Source organism: Plecotus auritus, assembly GCF_963455305.1.
Source record: "Plecotus auritus genome assembly, chromosome: 3".
Lineage (NCBI taxonomy): Eukaryota > Metazoa > Chordata > Mammalia > Chiroptera > Vespertilionidae > Plecotus > Plecotus auritus.
In genome coordinates, this window is record NC_137772.1 from 107849327 (window position 1) to 107877090 (window position 27764).

General features: G+C 41.0%; 1 protein-coding gene across 1 annotated transcript; it reads left to right on the forward strand.

Moving 5' to 3' along the window:
- Positions 1-2377: 2377 nt before the first annotated feature.
- Positions 2378-27764, forward strand: CCNA1 (cyclin A1). The gene is made up of 9 exons (XM_080660089.1): positions 2378-2470; positions 3241-3423; positions 21727-21973; positions 22133-22257; positions 22699-22922; positions 23941-24145; positions 25340-25453; positions 26209-26342; positions 27501-27764. Exons 2-9 carry the CDS (start codon positions 3262-3264, stop codon positions 27550-27552), a joined length of 1263 nt encoding a protein of 420 aa, XP_080516215.1. The 5' UTR covers positions 2378-2470; positions 3241-3261; the 3' UTR covers positions 27553-27764.

Sequence of the window (27764 nt, forward strand, 5' to 3'; positions counted from 1 at the left end):
ATTCCTTTCAGACCACTTGAGCTTCAACCTCAGAAAAGATGATCAAAAGGACAGGTTCCAGAAACAAACACTGCACTGGCTCCTTTGTCTTGGAAGAAAGGCAAAAAGTGTGAGGTTTTCAGTCATTTCTATAGAGGAAACCAGATCAAAAGGGACCCACAGAAAGGCCCAGAATCACAGTGCAGGGACATCTTATGGCCACCAGAGTAACAGGGGCTCTTGGCAAGCCTTGCTCCCGAGTCCCTGAGTTCATCCTAGAGGCCTTCAGTGTCTCCAGAAATCACAAATGTTGCCGGGTGGGGGAGGGCTCCCAGAAAGACGTCCAAAAGCAGTACAAGGAAGGAAGGGGGCAGAACATTCTTTTCCTCCACCAGGTAGGTATCTTGCAAGGCAAAGCATTTGGTCCCTGCCTGCCTCTGACTCAGTGTGGGGACCCTATTCAGAGTACACCTGATGCTCAAGGCCAATTAGAGTATAGAGGCCCTTTTCAGAGTACACCAGATGTTCAAGGCCACTGTGAGCGTGGGAATCTTAATCAGGGTGTCCAAGGACTATACACAGGTGCAAGACCAAATCCACAGTAATCTGTATGTACACTGCACAAGTGTTCTCTTATATAACCCAAAAAACTGAGGTCACTATTTGGAAAGAAGCCTCTTTTGTCTAAGTCAGTGGTCGGCAAACTCACTAGTCAACAGAGCCAAATATCAACAGTACAACGATTGAAATTTATTTTGTGAGCCAAATTTTTGAAACTTAAACTTCTTCTAATGCCACTTCTTCAAAATAGACTCACCCAGGCCGTGGTATTTTGTGAAGAGCCACACTCAAGGGGCCAAAGAGCCGCATGTGGCTTGTGAGCCGCAGTTTGCCGACCACTGGTCTAAGTAGTATAAAGTTGTTACTGACCAGCCAGTGAGGCTGCTTGGTGAGGCTAGCTCCTGTTAGGTGATGCTGTATTATGGGGAAGATGTATTACTGACCAGCAGGCTGCTGCTGTGTGGGAAAGATGTATTGTTACCTAGCCGGTGAGGCTACTGTATGGGACTTTGCTTTGAAGAACTGTTCTGTCTAGTGGCTCCTTGTTAGCAATGGCTACATGGCCACTGGCTTCTACAATAAAGACTCTCTTATATACCCACAACTTCTCATGGCTTACCTGTAAAATACTGGGTGTCCAGATGGTCCAGTCCCTGGCAGAGGGGCTCCAACGGGACAATTGGTGTAGTGGAGCAAGATGAAGGAACTGAATTCCAACACTCAGCTACTGCAGCAATCAAGACATTATGAGAGCTCCCCTGTGGCCTTCATATCCAAAGGCATTGAAGTCCGGTGTGCAAAGGGATTGCTGCCTCCCAGTGAATGAAATTCGATGATAAACGCATCAAAATTAGTTTCATATTGAACAAGACCTGTTTTTGCTCCTCCTGCATCCAGCACTGTTTTCCAAGATGCTTCTCAACTTCCCACCAACATCTGACTCAATCAAACGCTTTTATCCGCATTAAAAATAATAAAGTTAAAGATCCTTTTACCTAGCTTGCCAGGTGCCCGTCACCTCCGCAGATGCAAGGGCTCCTAAGGTTTTAAGGACCTATTCCCCTCCCTTCCTACCCCCGCCTCTTCCCTCACATAAGGCTCCCTGCTTCACCTTACCTGTCCATGGACCCCCTTCCCTGCCCAGCATCCAGAAATTTCCCTTCCCCCGTGGCCAGGCCACCTGCCCAGCCTCCAGGTCCCAGCCTCACCACGGTCCCCTTCAAGGCCCCAGGCCCGATCGCTGCCACCTGCGTTCCTTCCTCTTCCTCCTGGGGCACTATTTCACCGTTCCTGGACCTGCTTCACGCTGTGGCTGCTGGAACCCTGGAGGGAAGACCTCCTGTGGGGACTGTGAGAACCACGTGTGCCCCTAAAACTCCAAATTTCCTTTCCTGCCCTGCAGGGTCACGTGCACAGAAATTCGGGGGCCAGGCGCTGCCTCTGGTACTCAAGAACCCCAAATGACCAGAGACACACCACCACCATGGATTAGGAGGCCCCGACTCAAACTTGGGGCCAAGCCGCTGCTTCTGGGCCTCGCTCTAGGAGGAGGTGAAGGTGTGAGAGCAGGGGCGGTGAGCGAGCCAGTCAGGGCGCCGCGGCCTGCGCAGCCCCGAGGGCCTGCGTCGCTCTCCCGAGCCAAGGTTCTCAGGAGCGGGACGCGGAAAAGACGTTAGCGGGAGGAGTTAGCGGTTGTCCGGAGGACGGCTTCACGGAAACAGTCGCTCCCAAAGCCAGAGCCATCGGGGGTGGGGTGGGCCGCCTTCCTCCCTCCCAGGCCCCGGGCGCCTGCCATCCGGGGCACAGTGCCAAAAGCGACCGCCCACTAGGCGGGCCGGGCCGCGCCGAGCCGGAGGAGCTGGAGCAGCTGCCGCAGGCCCCGCCCGGCCTTGAACGCCCAGGGGCGGTGGCCTGGCCTCGGGAGCCAGCGGTGAGGAGGCCAGGGGTGCGGCCGGGCGTGCAGGCCCGCTGCGGTTGGCGCGGAGGCGCCCGCGAGGCCGGGCAGCGCCGCTGATTGGCGGATCAATAGACGGGGAGCGGGGGGGGGGGGGGGGGCGGCGCGGTGGTGATGCGAAACTAACTAGCGCTAAGTGCCCAGGCCGGACCCCCCGGGTGTCGACATCTCCGCCGGAATCCGGCTGCCTCTCGCCCCCTCCCACCCCGCCCCACTCTGGCGGCCCCTCGCTCCCAGTCCCCCAGTGCACTTGCTAGTTGTTCGAGACACACATGAATAAGGCCGGGAAGAGCGAGGCCCGCTGTGGTGCCTTCTGTCTGGAGGTCGAAGGGCAGGAGGAGCCCCCTGCTGGTCACTGGGAACGCCGCGTTCTTTTCCGCAGTGATGTATCCTCGGTCTTTGCTGGCCGGAGGGGCGGGGGATAAGCCTCAGCGGAGAAAGACCCGCCCTGTTTAGACCCCCAAGAAACGTGGAGCCTTAGTCTCCTGGCTTGGAGGTCTGCCAGGCTGCTCTCTCCTTCCGGCCGTCAACCAGGTCCTGGAAGAAAGCCTCAACGGATTCAAGTTGCTGTTTTGGTTCAAAGCAGCTTTGATAGCTTACGCCCAGTGGCTAGCGCCCTTTCAGCCCTAATCATTGCAGGGGAGGTCATCGTTTTAGTGCTCCCTCTGAGAGATTCGCTGCATCCTTGGAGCCCCTGGTGGAAGAGACTGACTAACTGGCTTGTCTGTTTCTCCTTCCTGAGGCAGCAGCCTGTGGACACTGAGGTGATGCATCTCAGCAGCTCTAAGGGCAGAGTAGTCCTGGCTCCAGTGTCCCGAGGTTCTGATGTCCGTCAGAGGACAAGAGCTCAGCTTGGCCAGGATCCCCCACAAAGAACAGTGCTAGGGGTGCTAACTGAGAATGGACAGTACAGGAAGACCTGTGACCAGGTAATGACTCAGAAGCGCTGGGGAAGCTGCTTGTTGAGAAGGGCTCTCCTGTCATGGTGGGAGGTGGGGTTTCTCTTGCAGCTTTACTTACAAACTCTCCTTGAGTATTTCAACCCTGGAATCTAGATTATTGGGACATTGGATATTTTAAGATCCTCTTATTGGGCCCTTTTTACACCTAGAAATAGTAAATAATTCTTTCCCTTCCAAAATCGAGGAAATAGGTCTAGGAACTATTTGGATTAAGTATATGTAAAGTCATTTACATGCTGGCTAAAAGGAAATGTGAATACCCCCAAAGAAACTATAGAACTGGAGTTACTCCAGGTCAGAGTGGTGTGCAGACTGATCTAGACAGTGCCTGAAGCAATCCTGGATAATCTTCACCTTGTTCATTGGAGAGTGTTTAAAATTAGGATTGGATCAGGCTAGACTAGATTATTTCAAAAAGTGATTTGAAAATCAGACATCTCCCCAGTACTGATAAAGGGCAGTTGGCCATTAGATATTACGTAACTGATTCCTTAGAATTAGATTGAAAACTAATTCAGACATTTAAATACAAATGAGGGGTTTGGATCCTTAAGAATGGATTTTCAGGTTTAAAAAAACACACACACAAAGGCTTTCCCAAGTCTGTTATTAGACAAAATCCTGATAACCGTGCTTTTTAAAGCCTGTTTGCACACTTGTAGTGGAATAATGCTGGCATTAGTCCAGTGAAGTAGGCAGGCTAGATATCATTTCCATTAAAAAAAATATTTTTTTACTTACTGCTTTTAAAAAGAGAGAAAGGGAAAGAGAGAGGGGGGAGAGGGAGAAAGAGAAAGAGAAAGAGACATTGATTTGTTCCATTTATTTATATATATATTCATTGGTTGTTTCCTGTGTGTGCCCTGACTGGGCATCAAACACACAACATTGGCATATTGGAATGATGCGCTAACCCACTGAGCTATCAAGCCAGGGCTATCCTTCCATGTTATAGGTGAAAAAATTTAAAAGGGAAAGAAAGGCCAAGGGTAAAGCAGTGGGAGAAGGCATAGTAGAGGAGACCACATTAGAAACCTCTCATCTACTGACCTGATCATTCAAGCATTTTTGTGGCATCTTATTAGTTGGAGAAAAATACCCAAAGTGATCTGTTTAAAGCTTTGGAAAAAATTCAGAAGTTGTTTTTAACAAACTTAATTTTTTCAGCAATGTTTGCTTTTTTAAACTTAAAGTCTAAAACCTGGTTATTATGAATTGGCAGTACGCCTTTGCTGACAGGTCTAACCTCTTACATTGCCTGATCTACCTCCACATGTCCCTGCTTGATTCTTCTGCAACCTTCTTAGAAATCTATTTTACATATCTGCTTCTCTCTTTAATGCTTCACAACCTCCACCTCAGTTAATGGCTTTGTATTCTATTTTCCTAAAAATATGAAAGCAACCAGAAGAGAATTTTCATATACTCTCATGTGCCATATACTCTGTCATCCAGATCCTGCTACATGACTCACGTCCCTACTCATATGCAAGATGAACGCCTATTTGTGCAGTATGCCTTACTCTTTATTTCTTCTTCTTCTCGGTTTTCTTTTCTCTACTGCATCAAACGCATAAGCAAATATAATTTTTCCATCTTAAATATATTTCAACTACAAAGCTCTTTGCAGTGTCTGTCTCATTTATAGAAATATTTCTTAAGAGTTTGTTTATCCCATCCTCCATTAGGATGAGAATTTGGGATGTGAGGTTCACTGCTGTATTCTTTGTAGTTGGAACAGTGCCTAGCCAGGGTAGCATGCTAGTGTTTGTTGAATGAATGCTGTCTGTCTCTATTTCTTCTCTTGTTCACTTTTCAGTCAATTTTTAGTCCTTTTACATTTAACTGATCATTCTTTATTTCTAGAAATAATTTTATTCTCACTCAGCCTGGAGAAGACCACTCTATCCTGGATTTTCACCTAGCTCCTTGGCCACTCCTCAGTATTCTGGTTCTTCCTTATCCTGTCTCTCAAAATTAGAGTGCTCCAGGACTTAGTATTTGATCTGAGTTTGCACTCAGTCCTTTACACTCTTTTTATTTATTTATTTTATTGTTTAAATTATTACAAATAGTAGTATATAAGTCTTCTTTTTCCCCCCATTGACCTCCCCCCAGCCTCCCCTACCCCCGGCACATGCCCTCACCGCCCCCCCCCCTCAGTGTCTTGTGTCCATTGGTTATGCTTATATGCATGCATGCAAGTCCTTCAGTTGATCTCTTACTCCTCCCTACCCCTTCCCAGCCTTCCCACTGTAATTTGACACTCTGTCGATGCTTCTCTGCCTCTGTATCTATCTTTTTGTTCAACAGTTTCTAATGTTCTTTATTATCCATAAATGAGTGAGATCATGTGGTATTTATCTTTCACTGACTGGCTTATTTCACTTAGCATGATGCTCTCCAGTTCCACCCACACTGCTGCAAATGGTAAGATATCCTTCTTTTTTATAGTAGCGTAGTATTCCATTGTGTAGATGTACCACAGTTTTTTAATCCACTCATCTGCTGATGGGCATTTAGGCTGTTTTCAAATCTTAGCTATTGTAAATTGTGCTGCTATGAACATAGGGGAGCATATATTCTTTCTGATTGGTGTTTCTGTTTTCTTAGGATATATTCCTACTAGTGGTATTACTGGGTCAAATGGAAGTTCCATTTTTAAATTTTTAAGGAAACGCCATACTGTTTTCCACAATGGCTGCACCAGTCTGCATTCCTACCAACAATGAAGGAGGGTTCCTTTTTCTCCGCATCCTCTCCAGCACTTGTCATTTGTTGACTTGTTAAAGATAGCCATTCTGACAGGTGTGAGATGGTACCCCATTGTTGTTTTGATTTGCATCTCTCAGATGATTAGTGACTTTGAGCATGTTTTCATATGTCTCTTGGCTTTCTGAATGTCCTCTTTCAAAAACTGTCTATTTAGGTCCTTTGCCCATTTTTTGATTGAATTGTTTATCTTCCTTTTGTTAAGTTGTATAAGTTCCTTGTAAATGTTGGAGATTAAACCCTTATCGGAGATAACATTGGCAAATATGTTCTCCCATGCAGTGGGCTTTCTTGTTGTTTTGTTGATGGTTTCCTTTGCTGTGAAGAAGCTTTTTATGTAGATGTAGTCCCATTTGTTTATTTTCTCCTTAGTCTCTCTTGCCCTAAGATCTGTGTCTGTAAAGATATTCTATGACTTATGTCTGCAATTTTGCTGCCTATGGAGTCTTGTAGGATTTTTATGGTTTCCCTTATTACATTCAAGTCCTTTAGCCATTTTGAATTTGTTTTTGTGTATGGTGTAAGTTGGTAATCTAGTTTCATTTTTTTGCATGTATCTGACCAGTTTTTCCAGAACCATTTATTAAAGAGACTGTTTTGACTCCATTGTATGCTCTCGCCTCCTTTGTCAAATATTACTTGAGTATAATGGCTTGGGGCAATTTCTGGGTTCTCTATTCTGTTCCATTGGTCTATATGTCTGTTCTTGTGCAAGTACCAGGCAGTTTTGAGAACAGTGGCTTAGTAATATAGCTTGATGTCTGGTATTGTGATCCCTCCAACTTTGTTCTTCTTTCTCAGGATTGCTGTGACTATTCGGGGTCTTTCTTTTTATTCCAGATGAATTTTTGGAGAGTTTGTTTTAGATCTTTGAAATATGCCATTGGTATTTTAATAGGTATTGCATTGAATCTATAGATTTCTTTAGGTAGTATAGACCTTTTAATGATGTTGATTCTACCAATCCATGAACATGGTATGTTCTTGAATTTGTTTATGTCTTCCTCCTCTCTCTTTTTTTCCCCAATGTCCTGTAGTTTTCCGAGTATAGGTCTTTCACGTCCTTAATTAAGTTTATTCCTAGGTACCTTAATTTTTTTGGTGAAATGGTAAATGGGATTGTTTTTTCTTTTCATTTCTCTTTCTGTGTGTTCATTATTGGTGTATAAAAAGGCTATAGATTTCTGGGTGTTAATTTTGTATCCTGCTACATCACCAAATTCATTTATTAGGTCTAGTAGTTTTTTCATGGAGTCTTTGGGTTTTTTTTTTTGTATAGTATCATGTCATCTGCGAATAAGGACAGTTTTACTTCTTCTTTTCCAATTTGGATGCCTTTTATTTCTTCTTCTTGTCTAATTGCTATGGCTAGTACTTCTAGTACTATGTCGAACAGGAGTGGTGAAAGTGGGCATCCTTGTCTTGTTCCTGTTCTTAGGGGGAAATGGGTTTAGTTTTTGCCCATTGAGCATGATATTGGCTGTAGGTTTGTCATATAGGGCTTTTATTATGTTGAGGTTGATCCTTCTATTCCCACTTTGCTGAGAGTTTTTATCAAAAAAGGGTGTTGGATTTTGTAAATGCTTTTTCTGCATCAATTGATATGATAATGTGATTTTTGTCTCTCAGTTTGTTTATGTGATGTATCACATTTATTGATTTGCGAATATTGTACCATCCTTGCATCCCCCAGAATAAATCCCACTTGGTCATGGTGTGTGATCTTTCTAATGTATTGCTGAATCCGATATGCTAGAGTTTTGTTGAGGATTTTAGTATCTATGTTCATCAAGGATATTGGCCTGTAGTTCTCTCTTTTTTTGTGGTGTCTTTATCTGCTTTTGGGATTAGGGTAATGTTGGCTTCATAGAAAGAGCTTGGAAGTGTGCCTTTCTCTTGAAATTTTTGGAGTAGTCTGAGGAGGATAGGTTTTATTTCTTCTTTGAATGCTTGGTAGAACTCCCCTGTAAATCTGTCCAGAGCAGGGCTTTTGTTTGCTGGAAGATTTTTAATCACTGCTTCAATTTCTTCAGTAGTTATTGGCCTATTCAGGTTTTTTGATTCTTCTTGGTTCAGTCTTGGGAGCCTGTATTTTTCTAAAAATATGTCCATTTCATCTAGGTTGTCCATTTTGTTGGAATAGAGTTGTTCATAGTATTTTTTTCATAATCGTTTCTTTTTCTGTGGGATTGGTTGTTACTTCACCTTTTCATTGCTGATTTTGTTTATTTGGCTCCTCACTCTTTGCTTCTTTGTGAGCCTGGCTAGAGGTTCATCAATCTTGTTTATCCTTTCAAAGAACCATCTCTTGGTTTTGTTGATCTTTTGTATTTTTTTGGACTCTATGTTGTTTATCTCTGTTCTGATCTTTATTATTGTCTTCCTTCTGCTTGCTGGGCTTTTCTTGTTGCTCTCTTTCTAACTCTTTGAGTTGTGTGGTTAGATAATTTTTTACCACTGTTTCTTGTTTTTTGAGGTAGACCTGTAGAGCTATGAACTTCCCTCTCTAGACTGCTTTCTGAGATTCTGAAGATGGCAACTGGAAGGAAGGTAGGAAGGGAGAGAGTGTGAGAGAGTGAGGGAGTGATAGAGGAGTATGTGGATGTGTGTGTGGTGTGTGTGTGTGTATGAGCTAGGTACAGTTAGATCCTGCAGGTCTTCCAAGGGGCTGCCAAACTGGGCAGTCTTAGACAGCAGAGCCACGCTCCCACTGTGGACACTCCGGGGACGGCCAGCACGGGCAGCGAGACCACCATCTTGAAAAACGGAGCTTCTTGAGACTAGGATCCTTACTTCAGCACCACACAGTCTGATTCTCCGGGCAGGCAAGAGGCAGCACTGAGCAACAGTGACTTGACTCTGTTTCTCATTGCAAGCACCTGGGATCCTTCATTCCCAGTGCCTTCACACTAAGAGCCAGTAACTCCAATTCTTGGCACATGCACACACAGCAACACTGATTCTCGGCATGAGGACGCACCAAGCAACAGAGACTGTGATATTCAATTCTTGGCGCAGGCACTGGGGGACTCTGACTCCTGGCATGTGCTAGGGGACTCTGATTTTCAGCACCAGCCAGCGGGGTCTCTCTTTCTGCGTGGCACAGGTGGGGTCCCTGATTCTAGGTGTGCGCACGAAGCCACACTGAGTGCCGGTGACTCTGATCCTGTGTGAGCGTGGCTCCCACCAACCCATGGCAGCCACATGTCCAGGTGTTGGAGCTCTTCAGGTACACTCGGGTGGTGAGAAGCTCACACTGCACATGGCCCAGCCTCATGCAACTCGACGTTTTAACCTTCTGGTGATAGTCAGAATGGGGAGAAGACACAATCCCCAGAGGAAAGAAAATGAGGAGTCGCCAAAAACTAAATAAGTGAAATGGAAGCATGCAACATGACAAAAAAAGAATTCAGTGTAACAATCATACAGTTCATACACAGGATGGATGAGAAAATCAACTACCTATGAAAAAATCAAGAAGAAATCAAAAGTGATATAGCTACAATCAAAAACACCATGGAAGGTTTCAACAGTAGACTAGAAGAAGCAGACGACTGAATTAGTGAGTTAGAAGATAAGGTAGAGAAACAAGCTCAGTCTGAACAGCAACTGGAGAAAAAAATTAAAAAGCAGGAGGAGAGCCTAAGGGAGCTTTGGGACAACACAAAACAAAGTAACATACATATAATAGGGTTGCCAGAAAGACAAGAAGAGCAGCAAGGGTTAGAAAATCTATTTGAAGAAATAATGACAGAAAACTTCCTGGATATGGGGAAGAAAAAAGTTACACAAGTACAGAGAGTTCCAAGCAAGATGAATCCCAAAAGCCCCACACCAAGACACATCATAATTACAATGGCAAATGTTAACGACAAAGAGAGAATCTTAAAGGCTGCAAGAGAGAGACAGAGAGTTAGCTACAAAGGATCCCCCATCAGATTATCAAATGATTTCTCAACAGAAACACATCAAGCTAGAAGGGAATGAAAGGAGGTATACAAAGTGATGCAAAGCAAAAGACTGAATCCTAGAACTCTATCCAGCAATACTATCAATCAATATTAAAGGGGAAATCAGGAGCTTTGCTGAAAAAAAAGGCTAAGGGAGTATATCACTATGAAGCCAGCAATGCAAGAAATGCTAAAGGGAATGCTGTAAAAGGAAGAAATAGAATGAGAGGGACACAGGCATAAAGTACAGAAATGGCTACAAACAAGTACCTATCAATAACATTCAACGTAAATGGATTAAATGCTCCAATCAAAAGACATCAAGTGAGTGAATGGATAAGGAAACATGACCCCTATATATGCTATCTACAGGAGACCCACCTCAGAACAAGGGACTCACAGACTGAAAGTAAAGGGATGGAAAAATATCTATAAGGTAAATGGAAATTTAAAAAAAGCTGGGGTAGCAATAATTATATCTGACAAAATAGACCTCAAAGTGAAGATTATAACAAGAGACAATAAAGGCCACATCATCATTCTAAAGGGATCAATACTACAAGAAGATATAACTCTGGTAAACATTTATGCACCCAATGCAGGAGCACCAAAATACATAAAAATAAAAACTTCTGGAAGATATTAGGGGAGAGATCGACAGCAACACAATCATATTAGGAGACTTTAATACCCCATTAAAATCACTGCATAAATCCTCTAGACAAAAAATTAGCAAAGAAATATCAATCCTAAATGACTCACTAGATAAGATGTTCTTAATAGACATCTTTAAAACATTCCACCCCAAAACTACAGAATATACATTCTTCTCAAGCACACATTGGGCATTTCCAAAGATAGTCCACATATTGGGACACAGACAAAGTCTCTCCAAATTCAAAAGGATTGAAAGCATATTCTCAGATCACAATGGCATAAAATTAGAAATCAGTTACAGTAAAAACAATCACACAAATTTAAACACTTGGAGGCTGAATAGCACATTATTAAACAATAAGTGGGTTACCAAAGAGATCAAAGAAGAAATAAAACACATCCTGGAAACTAACAACAATGAAAACACAATAATCCAAAATCTTTGGGACACAGTGAAAGCAGTCCTGAGAGGGAAGTTCATAGCATTACAGGCCTACCTCAAAAAAACAAGAAAAACTGGTAATAAACCATCTAACTCTGCAACTTGAAGAATTAGAAAGAGAGAAACAATAAAAGCCCAGTGTGATCAGAAGGGAGGAAATAATAAAGATCAAAGAGGAAATAAATGACCTAGAGACCAGTACATAAGATCAATGAAACCAAGAGCTGGATCTTTGAAAGGATAAACAAGATTGATGAACCTCTAGCCAGACTCACCAAGAAGCAAAGAGAGGGGATCCAAATAAACAAAACAGAAATGGAAAAGGTGAAATAACAACAGATCCCACAGAAATATGAAGAATCGTAAGAAATTACTATGAGCAACTCTACTCCAACAAACTGGTCAACCTAGAAGAAATTGACATATTCCTAAAAAATACGACCTTCTAAAACTCAACCAGGAAGAATTAAATAATCTGAATTGGCTGATAACTATGGAGGAAATTGAAGCATTAAAAAAAAGAAAAAAACTTCCTTCAAACAAAAGCCCTGGACCAGATGGCTTCACAGGGGAATTTTAGCAAACATTCAAAGAAGAAATAAAACCTATCTTCCTCAGACTATTCAAAAAAATCTAAGAGGAAGGAGCACTTCCAAGCTCTTTCTACAAAGTCAGCATTACCCTAATCCCCAAACCAGATAAAGACAATACAAAGAAAGAGAATACAGGCTAATGTCTCTCATAAACATAGATGCTAAAATCCTCAACAAAATTCTAGCAAATCGAATCCAGCATTACATTAGAAAGATTATACACCATGACCAAGTGGGATTTATCCTGGGGATGCAAGGATGGTACAACATCTGCAAATCAATAAATGTGATACACCACATAAACAAACTGAGAGATAGAAACCATATTATCATATCCATTGATGCAGAAAAAGCATTTGACAAAATCCAACACCCTTTCTTGATAAAAACTCGCAGCAAAGTGGGAATAGAAGGATTATATCTCCACATAATAAAAGCCATATATGACAAACTCACAGCCAACATCATACTCAATGGGATAAAACTAAAACCATTTCCCCTAAGACAGGGGTGCCCACTCTCACCACTCCTCTTTGACATAGTACTGGAAGTACTAGCCATTGCGATCAGACAAGAAGAAGAAATAAAAGGCATCCAAATTGGAAAAGAAGTAAAACTGTCCTTATTCGCATATGACATAATATTGTACATAGAAAATCCCAAAGACTCCATGAATAAACTACTAGACTTAATAAATGAATTCAGCAATGTAGCAGGATACAAAATTAACACCCAGAAGTCTCTGGCTTTTCTGTAACTAATAATGAACTCACAGAAAGAGAATTTAAAAAAGCAATCCCATTTATCATTGCAACTAAAAAATTAAGATACCTAGGAATAAACTTAACCAAGGAGACAAAGGACCTGTACTCAGAAAATTTCAGGACGCTAAAAAAAGAGATAGTGGAAGACATGAACAATTGGAAGATTATGCCATGTTCATGGATTGGTAGAATCAACATCATTAAAATGTCCATACTACCCAAAGCAATCTATCAATTCTATGCAATCCCCATTAAAATACCAACGGCATACTTCAAAGACCTAGAACAAATTCTCCAAAAATTCATCTGGAATAAAAACGACTCCGAATAGCTGCAGCAATCTTGAGAAATAAGAATAATGTTGGAGGGATCACAATACCAGATATCAAGCTATACTACAAATCATCTGTTCTCAACTGTCTGGTACTGGCACAAGAACAGACATATAGGCCAGTGGAAGAGACAGAAAACCCAGAGATAGACACAAACCAGTATGCTCAATTTATATTTGACAAGGAGGCAAGAGCATACAATGGAGACAAGACAGTCTCTTCAATAAATGGTGTTGGGAAAACTGGACAGATTCTTGCAAAAAAATGAAACTAGACCACCATCTTACACCATACACAACAATAAACTCAAAATACCTAAAGGACTTAAACATAAGATGGGAAACCAAAGAAATCTTAGAAGTAGCCATAGGCAACAAAATAGCAGACATTTGTCGTAGCAATATCTTTACCGATACAGCTCCTAGGGCAATGGAAACTAAAGAGAAAAACAAATGGGACTACATCAAAATGCAATGCTTCTGCATGGCAAAAGAAGCCATCAACAAAACAACAAGAAAGCTCACTGAATGGGAGAACATATTTGCCAATGTTATCTCCGATAAGGGTTTAATCTCCAACGTTTACAAGGAACTCATACAACTTAACAAAAGGAAGATAAACACCCAATCAAAAAATGGGCAAAGGACCTAAATAGACACTTTTCGAAAGAGGACATTCAGAAAGTCAAGAGACATGAAAACATGCTCAAAGTCACTAATGGTCTGAGACAGTGGTCGGCAAACTATGGCTCGCTAGCCACATGCAGCTCTTTGGACCCTTGAGTGTGGCTCTTCCACAAAATACCATGGCCTGGGCGAGTCTATTTTGAAGAAGTGGCGTTAGAAGAAGTTTAAGTTTAAAAAATTTGGCTCTCAAAAGAAATTTCAATTGTTGTACAGTTGATATTTGGCTCTGTTGGCTAATTAGTTTGCCGACCACTGGTCTGAGAGATGCAAATCAAAACAACAATGAGGTACCATCTCACACCTGTCAGAATGGCTATCATCAACAAATCAACAAATGACAAGTGCTGGAGAGGATGTGGAGAAAAATTGGCTCTTCTTCACTGCTGGTGGGAATGCAGACTGGTGCAGCCATTGTGGAAAACAGGGCGTTTTCTCAAAAAATTAAATATGGAACTGCCATTTGACCCATTAATACCACTAGTAGGAATATATCTCAAGAAAACAAACACCAATCAGAAAAGATATATGCACCATATGTTTATAGCAGAGGAGTTTACAATAGCTAAGATTTGGAAACAGCCTAAATGCCTATGAGCAGATGAATGAATTAGAAAACTGTGGTACATCTACACAATGGAATACTATGCTGCTGTAAAAAAGAAGGAATTCTTACCATTTGCAACTGTATGGATGTTATCTGGAGAGCATTATGCTAAGTCAGTGGTTAGCAAACTCATTAGGCAACAGGGCCAAATATCAACAGTACAACTATTGAAATTTCTTTTGAGAGCCAAATTTTTTAAACTTAAACTTCTTCTAACACCACTTCTTCAAAATAGACTCACCCAGGCCGTGGTATTTTGTGGAAGAGCCACACTCAAGGGGCCAGAGAGCCGCATATGGCTTGAGAGCCACAGTTTGCCGACCACGGTGCTAAGTGAAATAAGCCAGTCAGTGAAAGATAAATACCACATGATCTCACTCATTTATGGATAATAAAAAACATTAGAAACTGTTGAACAAAAATAGTCAGAGGCAAAGAAGCATTGAACAGACTGTCAAACTACAGCGGGAAGGTGGGGGAGGGTTGAGGTGGGTAAGAGATCAACCAAAGGACTTGTATGCTTGCATATAAGCACAACCAACAGACGCAAGAAACTGAGGGTGGGGGACGTGGGCATGTGCTGGGGGAAGGGAGACGGGGAGGGAGGTCAGTGGGGAAAAAATAGAGACATATGTACTAATATTTGTAATACCTTAAACAATAAAATTTAAAAAAATATTAAAAATAAAAGACTGCTTTCACTGTGTTACATAAATTTTGGATTGTTGTGTCTTCATTGTCGTTTGTTGCCATGATGCTTTTTATTTCATCTTTGATCTCTCTGGTAACCCAGTCCTTGTTTAATAGCTTGCTCTTTAGCCTCCAGGTGTTTGATTTTTTCATTGTAATTGATTTATAGTTTTATGCCATTGTGATCTGAGAAGATGCTTGATATGATTTCTATCTTCTTGAATTTGAAGAGATTTTGCCTGTGTCCCAATATATGGTCTGTCTTTGAAAATGAACCATGTGTACTTGAGAAGAATGTATATTCTGTGGCTTTGGGGTGAAATGTTCTGAAAATGTCAATTAATTCCATCTCATCTAGTGTGTCATTTAGGATTGATATTTCTTTGTTGATTTTTTGTTAGAGGATTTGTCCAGTGGTGTTAGTGTAGTATTAAATTCCCCTATTATGACTGTATTGCTGTCAGTCTCTCCTTGGATATCCTCCAGAAGTTTTTTTATGTATTTGTGTGCTCCTGTATTGGGTGTGTATATGTTTACCAGAGTTATATCTTCTTGTTGATTGCTCCCTTTAGTATTATGAAGTGGCCTTCCTTATCTCTTGTTATGTCCTTCACTTTGAGATCTAATTTGACAATATAAGTATTGTTAACCCATTTTTCATTTCCATTTGCCTGAAATACCTTTTTCCATCCCTTCACCATCAGTCTGTGTGAGTCCTTTTTTTTTGAGGTGGGTTTCCTGTAGAAAGCAGATATATGGGTCATGTTTTCTTATCCACTCAGCTACCCTGTTTCTTTTGATTGGGGCATTTAATCCATTTACATTTAAAGTTATTATTGATAGTTACTTGTTTGTCACCATTTTTATTTTTTATGCCTGTGTTCCTTCTTTGCTTCCTATTTCTTCTTTTTATAGCAGACGCTTTAGCATTTCTTGCATTGCTGGTTTGGTAGTGGTAAATTCCCTTAGTCCTTATTTGTCTGTGAAGTTCTGATTTCACCCTCAATTTTGGTTGATAGCCTTGTTGGGTACAGTATTCTTGGATTCAGACCCTTCCTTTGCATGACTTTGTATATTTTATTCCATTGCCTTCTGGCCTGATGTGTTTCTGTTGATGGGGGATTCTTTGTAGGTAACTTTCTGTCTCTCTCTGGCCAATTTTAAGATTCTTACTTTGTCTTTGGTGTTTGCCCATACTGTTTGGGACTCTGTGAGCTTCTTGGGCTTGTGTGAGTTTTTTCTTCCTGATATCAGGTAAGTTTTCTGTCATTATTTCTTTAAACAGGTTTTCTATTCCTTGCTCAGTTTCCTCTCCTTATGGCACCCCTATTATGTGCATATTGTTTCGTTTCATGTTGTCCCAAAGTTCTTTTAGGCTCTCCTCTTGTTTTTAAGTTTTTTTTCTAGATGCTGCTCTGCTTGGGTATTTTTCTTACCTTGTCTTCTAGCTCACTGATGCAGTCCTCTGCTTCTTCTAGTCTACTGTTGATGCTTTCTGTTGAGTTCTTTATTGCAGTGATGTCGTTTCTCATTTCTTCTTGGTTCTTCTTTATTTCCTCTTGGTTCTTACACACATTGTTGAATTTGTCTTCCAACCTTTTCAGCGACCTTATAACCATTTCTCTGAATTCTTTCTCTGACATATTGCTTGCCTCCATTTCAATTGCTTCCTTTTCTGGTGATGCCACCTTTTGTTTAGTATGCGGGCTATTTCTTCATCTCCCCATGATCTCTCCTCTCTGGGCGTCTGGTTATGTAGCTCTCTCTCTCTCTCTTGCATTGAGTTAAGGCACAAAATACAACACAACAAGGCCCAACACACAGGGCACTGAACACAAATGTACTCACAATACTAATAACCCCAAATATAGGTGACCACCAGAAAAAAGAGAATTAGGGCATAAAAACAGTGCAAAAATGATATTGAGAAAAGGAAAAAAAGTAAGAGAGAAAAGAAAGAGAATAAAAAAGAAGGGGGAAAAACTATTTATATGGGGAGAAAACTCCAATAGAACAACAACTAATCCAAAAAAAGTACAAACAACTAACACCCAGATATGAATGCAAACTAATAACAACTAATAACAAGCGAGGAGAGAAAAAACAGAAGCAAAAAAAAAAAAGAGAGAAACAATCACACACACAAACAAAAAAACATCAATCTAATCAACAATCAAACTAACAACAATAGAACAGAGAGAAAGAAGGGCAAATCAAAACAAAATAAAACAAAAACAAAAATTTAAAAAACTACAACAAAAAACAAACAATATAAAGGAAAGAGAGAAAATAATTGGATAGTGGAGAAGAGAGGAGTGTGTATGGACTTGGAGCAGGGGATTGGAAATTAGATATATAAGTATGATCAATTTTTAACAGGGGGTAAAAGGAAGGAATAGGGAAAATCTAAAGCGGGAATATGGTAAGAGAAACAGGACAACAAAAGGGTAAAAGTGAGGAAGAGAGTGTTGGCATAAAGGTAAAGTTGAGATAGAGTAAAATGATGCTAAAGGAAAAATGAAAATAGAATGTAGAACACTAATCCCAAAATAAAATAAGAGAAAATAAAATGAAACTTTTAAAAAAGGTAAAATAATAGTGGTAATAATACTGATTAAAAGTAAAAATGTAATAATTAAATAGGTAAAATCAAGTGAGAAAAAAAGAAAAAAATAGTTTCTTAAGTAAAAGATAAAAAATAAAATGTGCAGTAGTGAAGGTCATTCACTTCCGCTACTGTTCTGTTTGGCACGCTTGTTTCCTATCAAGTAGTCAGGACAGTATTGAAGTTCACTGCATTCCACAACTCCTCTGTGTGGTAAATCACAATCTTGTTTTCAAGCACGCTATATTTCTTTGTTTCTCAGCCTGCCTGTGGTTGTATTTACACAAGAGTCAATTTATAATTCAACCCCTGGGTGGAGGTGTTTCTGTATTGACATCCGGGGCTATAAGTTCTCTCTACCCAGTATTTAGAATTTGTCTTCCCTGCTGCACTTAATACTGGTTTGGGGGTATGGACTGCCCCAGAGCTGGTTTTCTGATTGTTTCTACCCGCTCTGATCTCCAGGTTCCACAAAATCAACTTTCCCCTGCAGTCTCTGAGAGTGTTTTTAATTGGTTGATCCTATGTACTGGGCTTAGAAATCAAAAGCAAGGATTTAAAGAGAAAAAAGAACCAGAGTAAGTGCGCAAACTCACAACTTTTTTTGCCACTGCACTGTGCGAGACTCTGCTCCCATCTCTGTGCACGTCTTTTCCCCTGGCAAAGCGCAGCCGGTTTACGGGTAAAGCTTCAGGCTGCCTTTTTGTGCCCAGTCCAGCTATGGGTTGATTTATAGAGTTCCCTTCTGTCAGCAACCCTGTAGACCCCCTTCCACATTCGGAGACTATGCTGGACCCAACGGTCGCAGATTTTGTGGGGCATAGACTTCCTCTGAACCTCTAGATCCCACTGCATGCGTTTCTCCCTTTAGCCTGGATCGCAGACTTCACCTTTCTCTGAGTGAAATCTGACCTTTCCGTAAGAAGGTGCAGAGCTTGTCTGAGTCTGTGTATTCACACTCCTTGGTCCCTGGTTTTTGTGGTTGCAGGATCCCAGGAGGTATTCTATTCTTCCCAATTGAAGGTAAGGCTAGGCTTCCAATCACAGCCACTCTCCCCTTCAAGATGGCATGGTGTCTGTGGCAGTGCCAGTCACTCTGAGAGAGATTTCAGCAGCAGTGGGGAGTCTGGTCTGGCATTCCCCAACATTCCCTTGGAATATAGCTCTCCCTCATTCACAAATAGACACTCTTCGTATATCCACACACTCCCCTTTCGTTCTCTCACTCAGACACTATCTTGCAGCCTGCCTTCCAGTCAGCAGCCATCTTCAATCTCTCAGTCCCTTACACTCTTCAAGTCTTTTAACATTAAATGCCATGACTCATACTTTTTTCTCCTGTCTTGACCTCTCAGCTATGTTGCAGGTTCACATATTCAGCAGCCTACTTGACCGATCCATTTGGATCCTTGGATCATACAATAGGCACCTCAAACACGTGCAAAACCAACCCTATCCCCAACCTGCTCTTCTCAAATCTTATCATCTCAGTAAATTCGATATCCATCCTTCCTGTTATTCAGCCTAAAAAACTTTGTCATCCTTGACTCTTGTTTTCCTCCTACCCCACATCTATTTTGCTGAAAAATACAATTGGCTTTACTTTTAAAAGTGTCTATAATATCTTCATTTCTCATCTTTTACTAATACTACACTGGTTCAAAATCCTGTTGTATCTTACCTGGAATTTGCAAGTTTCACAACTGGTCATCTTACTCACCTTACTTGCTCTCCATACCTCTGCATAGCCAGGGTGAGCCTTTTAAAACATAAATCAGATCATCCTTTGCCCAGAACTCCCCAGTGGCTGCCCATCTCAGAATAGAAGATAATCCTTAAATGGCCTATGGTAAGGCCTACATGATCTGGCTTCTCTTTTCCTTCTAGTTTCTCTTTTCTCTCATGACCTACATACACTACTCTCTTTCTCACTTTGCCCCGTTTGTTTCTTAATGTGTCTCTGACGACACACTTCAACATCAGGGCATGTACCCAGGCTGTTCCCTCTGCCCAGAATGCTTTTCCCTTTATCTGTGTAACTAACTCTCTTAGTTTGTTCATATCTTTGTGCAATTATTATCTTCATAGAGGCTTTCCCCGGCCACATTGTTTAAAATGGCAATGACTCTCTTTTCTCTCTGTTCTTCTTCTCCAAAGCACTTATCATTTGATCTACTATGTCTTTTCTTATTTGTCTTTCTCCTGTCCTCCCAACTAGATATAAACTCCATGAGGGCAGTTCGTTTTGAACGTTTGGTTCATTGCTCAATTCTGGGCACCTAGAACAATGTCTGGCACATAGTGGATGCTCAGTAAATGTGTAATGAATGTATGTCTTGATCCATTTACATATATATATATGTAGAAAAAGTCAAACATGGTAGTAATTTGGAATTATGATTATCTGGTTATAGTAATTTGTATTTTTAGTCCTTTATAGTTCCTGTGATTTTACCAGAATTACCATAAAGAATTTTTTACTTGCCTTGGCCAGGTGGCTCAGTTAGTTGGAAAGTCATCCCATACACCTAAAAGGTTACAGGTACTGTTCCTGGTCACAGTACATACCTAGATTGTGGGTTCAATCCTGTAGGGGAGACAGCCGATTAATGTTTCTTTCTCTCTCTCTCCTTTTTCTCTCTCTCCCTTCCACTTTCTCTCTAAAAATCAATAAACATATCCTCAAGTGAGGATTAAAAAAAGAATTTTTTTCTTACTAGAGTAGACATAAACTACATATTTAATTCACTAGATGGAAGGGAAGTATGGAAACACATAATTTGAAAGGAGTCTCAACAGTAAACACCAAGATTAATTATCCTATATAATAAAGAGGTAATATGCAAATTGACCCTCACGCCCTTGCACAAGATGGCCACCCCATGTGGTCAAAGATGGCCGCCACAAGAAGGCCGGCAGGGGAGGGCAGTTGGGTGCGACTGGGCCTGCAGGGAAAGGAGGGCAGTTGGGGGGGACCAGGCCTGCAGGGGATGGCAGTTGGGGGAACCAGGCCTGCAGGAGAGGGCAGTTGGGGGGGACCAGGCTGGCATGGGAGGGCAGTTGGGGGCAACCGGGCCGGCAGGGGAGGGCAGTTGGGGGCGACCAGGCCAGCAGGGGAGGGCAGTTGGGGGCAATCAGGCCAGCAGGGGAGCAGTTAGGTATCGATCAGGCTGGCAGGGAAGTGGTTTGGCGGTGATCAGGCTGGCAGGCAGGCGAGCGGTTGGGAGCCAGCAGTCCCAGATTGTGAGAGGGATGTCCGACTGCCAGTTTAGGCCCAATCCCTGTGGGGCTCCCAGAATGGAGAGGGTGCAGGCTGGGCTGAGGGACACCCCCCCCCCAAGTGCACGAATTTCGTTCACCAGGCCTCTAGTAAATGATAAAATGTTAATGCAGTAGCTAGACCTAGCATTTGCATAAATATAACTTAGATTCATAAAGCTTGCCCACCTGCCCTGGTTCAGCTGACCTTTAGGTCATCCAACATGACTCATCTTAATGTGCACTAGTATGTAATGCATTACAGTTGTTTACAGAGGGGACACACACAGTTTTTTCCATCATTAATGTTATAGGAATAAAGAAAAGGGAGAAGTAATTGACTGTTAGATTTCTCCATCATGTCATAAAAAAAGATTCTATGTTAAGATAATTTAGTAGTATGTGTTTCTAATATCATCATATTTCTAATTAACTGGGTCTAAAATGGGAACTTTATAGGGGCCTGCTGACTTAAAGTTAACTGTTTAAGGGGGAGGACTGTAGGAACTCAGAAACTATGCATCAAGAACTGTACTGGGTACTTATAAAATCCTGTAATGCTATATAAGCATGAGAGCCCAATGTACAATCCCCTCTCCCCCCTTTCAGTTTGAAGAAGAGTTTTAGTTTCATTTGAAGAAGAATTATAGTTTCTTTTTTCTAGGATTTTTAATTCCCTTTGATAAATATGTGAAGGAGATGAAAAATTTTAGATAGCTCTTTTACCAAATGTCAAATGTAGAAAGAGATAAGAGAGAAGTCATACTTTGGAAGCTTCATTTTCTGAAATTATATTGCAGAAATAGATATTTCAATTTAAGATTCCTCTTATTTTCCCATCCTGCTGGCTTGAGTCACACAGGTTCATATCACCTATTAGTCTTTGGGGTGACCTTTAACAAAAAATCCTTTTCTAGGGGATTACAACAGTTAGGTGTTTCTCTGGATCAGAAAATGTCTTCCCTCAAGCTGGAAAGAAAGCACTCTCTGACTGTGGGATCCACGTGCCAGCCAAGCAAGGATTTGATATCTACATGGATGAACCTGAACAAGAGGACAAAAATAGCTGCAGTGGGAAAGAGGGGATGGCATTTGAGGATATGTATGAAGTAGACACTAGCACACTCAAGTCAGACCTTCACTTCCTGCTGGATTTTAGCACAGGTAATCTGACTTCCCTATGGTGGATGATAGGTACCCTGTATTCACAATCACCTGCAGTATTCAATAGCATGTTACTAGCAAGAGAAAACCATGGAGGGTTAGTGGATAGAATGAGTTTTTAAATTAAATGTCTTACATAATAATGTTGAATCACTGCAGTTTCCCCTATGCTGGTAGAGTCATCTCTTCATGCTCAGTCTGAAGATACATCAGATTTTGGTACAGACATGATAAATGTGACTGAATATGCTGAAGAAATTCATCAGTACCTCAGAGAAGCTGAAGTAAGTTTTCCCAAATTCTACTTCAATTGCCATCACCCAAAGCACTTAATATTAAGATAGTTATAAACTCTTGGCCATAACCATTAATGAATAGCATTCTTATGACATCTAAATATAAGAATATCTATGAAAAATAATAGTTGCGAGGTGAGTAGCAATTACTTGGACTATTCCTCTTTGACACAAATGGTTTATATATTAAGCATTTCACTGTTAGGAATAGTCCATGTTGCCATTTCCCTCCCTCCTTTATTTGTTACCTAATTGCATTATAGAACCAGAATCTCACACTTCCTTTTGTGTCATAGTAAAGATTTATTTGTGTTTTGATCAGTTTCCTTCTAACCTTTGCTCATGAGATTTTTAAAATAGCAGCTATACTGTGGCATGATCTTTTTGATACAGCAAGTATTTTAATATCAAAACTCTTTCCCCAAACAGATGCGATACAGGCCCAAAGCCCACTACCTGAGGAAACAACCAGACATCACAGAAGGCATGCGAAGGATTCTGGTGGACTGGCTGGTTGAGGTTGGAGAAGAATATAAGCTTCGAGCTGAGACTCTCTATTTGGCTGTCAACTTCCTGGACAGGTTTCTTTCATGCATGTCTGTTCTGAGAGGGAAATTGCAGCTTGTAGGAACAGCAGCTATTCTTCTGGCTTCGTAAGTGTTCTTCAGCTTAAATAATGTGAAACTACAGTCTGTCAAAACACATGATTTATTCTTCATTTATTGAAGAAATGCAGTACTTAAAATTTATTCATGCCTTCTTTGATAAAATACCATCATTTTTATAGTATTTACTGAGAAACTGAACCTTACCACATGTTCAATCTTCAATTCAGATGTTTATGATACAGTTTTATGACCAAGGCGGCCATCAGCTCAAATTCAGGATGCCATTTAACTATTTTGTGGTGTAGTCTTTGGCTGTATTCTAGTACAAGTAAAAGTCCTATTTAAGGAGATTTTCTTTATATGGAAGTCATCTTCATAATCTGTTAAATGATCCATAATACCACAGTTTATGTGGTTACAGTGAATAAATTATTCACTGTTCCTGTTACTATTATGTGGAGAAGAGCTGGGTTGTCGCTGCCTTTAATTAGGGTGAGCAGTAGTTTTCCTTTCCATTCTTCTAGTCTCAGATATTCTAGTTATTAATGCCTAAAAACTTGCCAAAATTTCCCTACATAAAAGAAAATAAAAGCAAAGAATTGATAGCAGTGAAACTTTATCATTATCATTCTCTTAGATATATAGCATCATTTGCTAATGCTATAGAGAAAGCTAAACATAATGTTTTTAAAAATCTAAGACTTAAAACAAATTCTTTTTCTACTATGTGTTCAACATAACATTCTTTCCCACAAGAAGATTTTAATTAAGAGGAGTTTACATGTATGTCTGTCATTCAGAATCTTTCAGTATATCAGAGGCCAAAACTAAAATTCTTACTGGAAATTGTTTCTGTTACTACCTAGCAGTCAGTATAACATATTTTTGTAATATTCATGTTCTTGTTCTGGAAACAAATTACTATTATCTTCACAGCCCTATACCATTTAGTGATTTTTTTTTTAAGTCTGCAAGGGTCATGTGAGAGGCAGGGTTTTGATAGCACAGGAAGGAGAGCCACAGGTTCCAAGCATTATTTCCAAAGATTCTTTACCTTTCATAGGAAATATGAAGAAATATACCCACCTGAAGTAGATGAGTTTGTCTATATAACTGATGATACTTACACAAAACGACAACTGTTAAGAATGGAACACCTACTCCTGAAAGTCCTAGCTTTTGATCTGACAGTGCCAACTACCAATCAGTTTCTCCTTCAGTACTTAAGGAGACAAGGAGTGTGCATCATAACTGAGAATCTGGCCAAGGTATGCCATGTAATTACCAAGTACGTTGATGCCAAATTGGGTAAAAAGTAGCCTTTCCAATCATCCTTTAGTTCTTTCCTTTTTAGTTTATTGTTGTTTGTTTGTTTTGTTTTTGTTTTTTTGTCTTGGGCCCAGAAAAACTTTTAGCAATGGAAGAGAGCCAATTTTAAGAACCCAACTTCTGGTTAGGAGACATTACTGTTGATCATGTTTGGTAGGCATGGGTTGTCTAATGACTCAACTCTTAAAGAAACTTAAGCTTGGGAACTGTTTCCTTGTTGGATACAGACTACATGAAAGCAATATTCTTAGGTGTACAGAATAGGAACAAAGTAAATGTGATTTGATTTGACTCTACTCTCCTCCAAACATACTAAGTAATGAAGCATTATTTAGTCATTTGGAGTTAAAGAACTTAGTTGAAGGCACTAAAGTGCATATTGGTTTGGAAAACTTGGTTTCCAACCACTATGATTTAGTATATCTGGTATTTATGTGCTATGCAAACAGTGATAAGAAAATCTATGTAAATTTCCAAATATGTTTCTTCTAATCTCATAGATTCCCACTGGTTCTAGCTCTGAACTGCATGATTTTGCCTGATATAAATAGCTTTAATATGCTCATAGTTTGCCATTGGCTTAAGTCTATAGTTCTACTCCAGTGGCCAGAGCAATGCTACTTTATCTGACCAGCATAAATCTATACTACTAGTATAAGATAAGTAACCCATCACATATACTGTGTGCATAGGCCAAATACTTGTGTATTGAAATTTATTACAATATAAATATTATTCTGTTTGTGGACAGGCATGGTAGTTATTAACCTAGGTGCAATAGATGCAGGTTGAATAAAAATAAGACACAATTGTTTCCCCTGACTTTTTTTTTTTTTTTGAGAGAGAGAGAGGGGAAGGGAGAGAAAGAGAGAGAGAGAGAGAGAGAGAGTGTGTGTAAGGGGGAGAGAGGAAGAAACATCAGCTGCCTTCTAAAGGCCCCCGTACCAGGAATTGAGCCCACAATCTGGGCATATGCCCTGACTGCATGAATGGAACTGGCAATCTCTTGGTGCCAGGATACCCCCGACCAACTGAGCCACCCTAGCCAGGGCAATTCCCCTGACATTTTTAACTTTAGTTGTAACTTGAGTTGAATTCCTAATTCCAATGAGCTTTTTCTTTCTTGTTTTTAGTATGTAGCAGAACTGAGTCTACTTGAAGCTGACCCATTCTTGAAATATCTTCCTTCATTGATAGCTGCAGCAGCTTATTGCCTGGCAAACTATACCGTGAACAGGCATTTCTGGGTAAGATTCTAATTACTTTTTTTTTTTTTAGATGAAATTCAAGGCCTCTCTAAAATTTGTTCAGTAACTCTTAAGGCTTAGAATAGTCTGGCCTCTTATGAGTCTTACCAGCAGACTATAACAGCCTTTGTGGCTTTGACTCAATGGCTTTGCTCTATGGAGATTAGAGATTGCAGGAAGTCAAGAAGATAGTGTTCTAGTGACATGCTCATTTAACAGAAGCAGGCCTGGAAACCTCAATGCCTGCTCTTGTAGTATAAGCATTGACCACTTCAAGAAAAGTTGTTGACTTTTCCCCTAAAAGTTGTTCACAACCTGGGTCCAATTAAGATGGTCAAAAGGTTGGATCATGCTTTCAAGGAAACAGCGAATTTAATGTTGCCTCTTGGCCCAAGAAGGTAGTAAGAATGGAAATGGGCCCCTAGGTTTGATTCTGAAGGCTCACTTGTGTACTGAAAGAAGTGGGGTGTCTACTTTTATTTTGTGTTTTGTTTTTTTCTGTGTTTGGCTAAGAATCTTATATTCTATATACATAGGGAGTTTAGTTAAGTACATTATAAATGTACAATATGAGCAAATTTAGAACTGGTTATTATTTCTAATCTTTTGTCTAAAGTCTCTAAAGAAGGATTATGTTGTCTTTTGAAATAAATATGTATACCAAGTGATTAATTTCCTTTATTTCATAGCTTTAGCTTCAGATTTCTCATATCTTAAAAAGTTATATGATGCAATTTTTCTTTTGTCTTGATTAGCCAGAAACCCTTGCTGCATTTACAGGCTATTCATTAAGTGAAATTGTGCCTTGCCTGAGTGAACTACATAAAGCATGCCTTGATATACCCCACCGACCTCAGCAAGCAATTAGGGAGAAGTACAAGACTTCAAAGTAAGTTCTTGAAATTTTCTTATCTAGACTTACTCTTTAAAGCTTCAATAAGTCATAGTAATGAACAAACTGTATATCTGATGCTGGATTGGAAAAACAAGGTTGTATGTTGAATCAAGAAAATCAGTTGAAAACAAACAAAAGATATCCTAATATATGAAAACCCAGGGTCCTTAATGACTGACTGAAGCCTCGACTGAACACAGGAAGTCATTCCTGCAGTCAGTGCTGGGTTGCTGTGGCGACCCAGCACTGACTGCCACCAGTGCGGGCACAGCGACCCAGCACTGACTGCCAAAGGGGCTGCGGATCAGGCCCAGAGAGAGTCCCGGAGAGTGGGCAGGGTCTGATCTGCAGCCTCTGTGGCAGCTGTTGATCAGCTGTTGCCTCTCTCTTTCTCTCTGGACTTTGCCAGCAGCTGCGCTTCTGTTTCTCTTGGTGCCTCCATGGGGGCTGCTGATCAGCCCTGCCTATCTGATCAGGCCTGGAGATAGGCCCAGAGATGCTGACTGGCATAGAAACTGACCAATCAGAACCAAATCTGGATGAACTGTGAGGAGCCAATGGCTGCCTAGGAGGTGGAGCTTTTTGATGCTGACTGGCATAGAAACCGACCAATCAGAACCAAACTGGCCTGCAGGGGAGGGCATTTGGGGAAGAGATCAGGCCAGCAGGGGAGGGCAATTAGGGGCAATCAGGCAGGCAGAGGCAGTTAGGGGCAACCAGGCCGGCAGGAGAGGGCACTTGGGGGTGAGATCAGGCCGGCAGGGGAGGTCAGTTAGGGGCAATCAGGCAGGCAGGCAGAGGCAGTTAGGGGTGATCAGGCAGGCAGGCAGGTGAGTGGTTAGGAGCCAGTGGTCCCAGATTGTGAGATGGATGTCCAACTGCCAGTTTAGGGATCGGGCCTAAACCAGCAGTTGGACATCCCCCAAGGGGTCCCTGATTGGAGAGGGTGCAGGCTGGGCTGAGGGAACCCTCCCCTCTGTGCACAAATTTCATGCACTGGGTCACTAGTAGATTTATAATTAGCTTGTAGTACATAGAGTCAGCTAGCTTCCTTCCTTTCTGCTAAAACTACTAGAGAGTTTTCTGTGGCCTGAGATTTTACAAAACTGAAGTCTTTGCCTTGTGCTGAACTTGCTTTGGGTCTCATTTCAGGTACATGCATGTGTCTCTCATGGAACCACCTGCAGTTCTTCCTCTGCAATAAGTTTCAGAACTGAAGCACTTTCAGAACTTAACCTCCAGATCAACAGGATTGGTCCTAATTTTTATAGGTTTCTGCAGGTTGAATCAACTAGTGTTGGTACAATATAGATGACATATTTTTAAAAAATATGAATGTATTTAGGTTCTCTTAGATTTAGTAGTTTATAAAATAGTCTAACATTTTAAAAGAATAAACAACTTCCTTATGGCCAT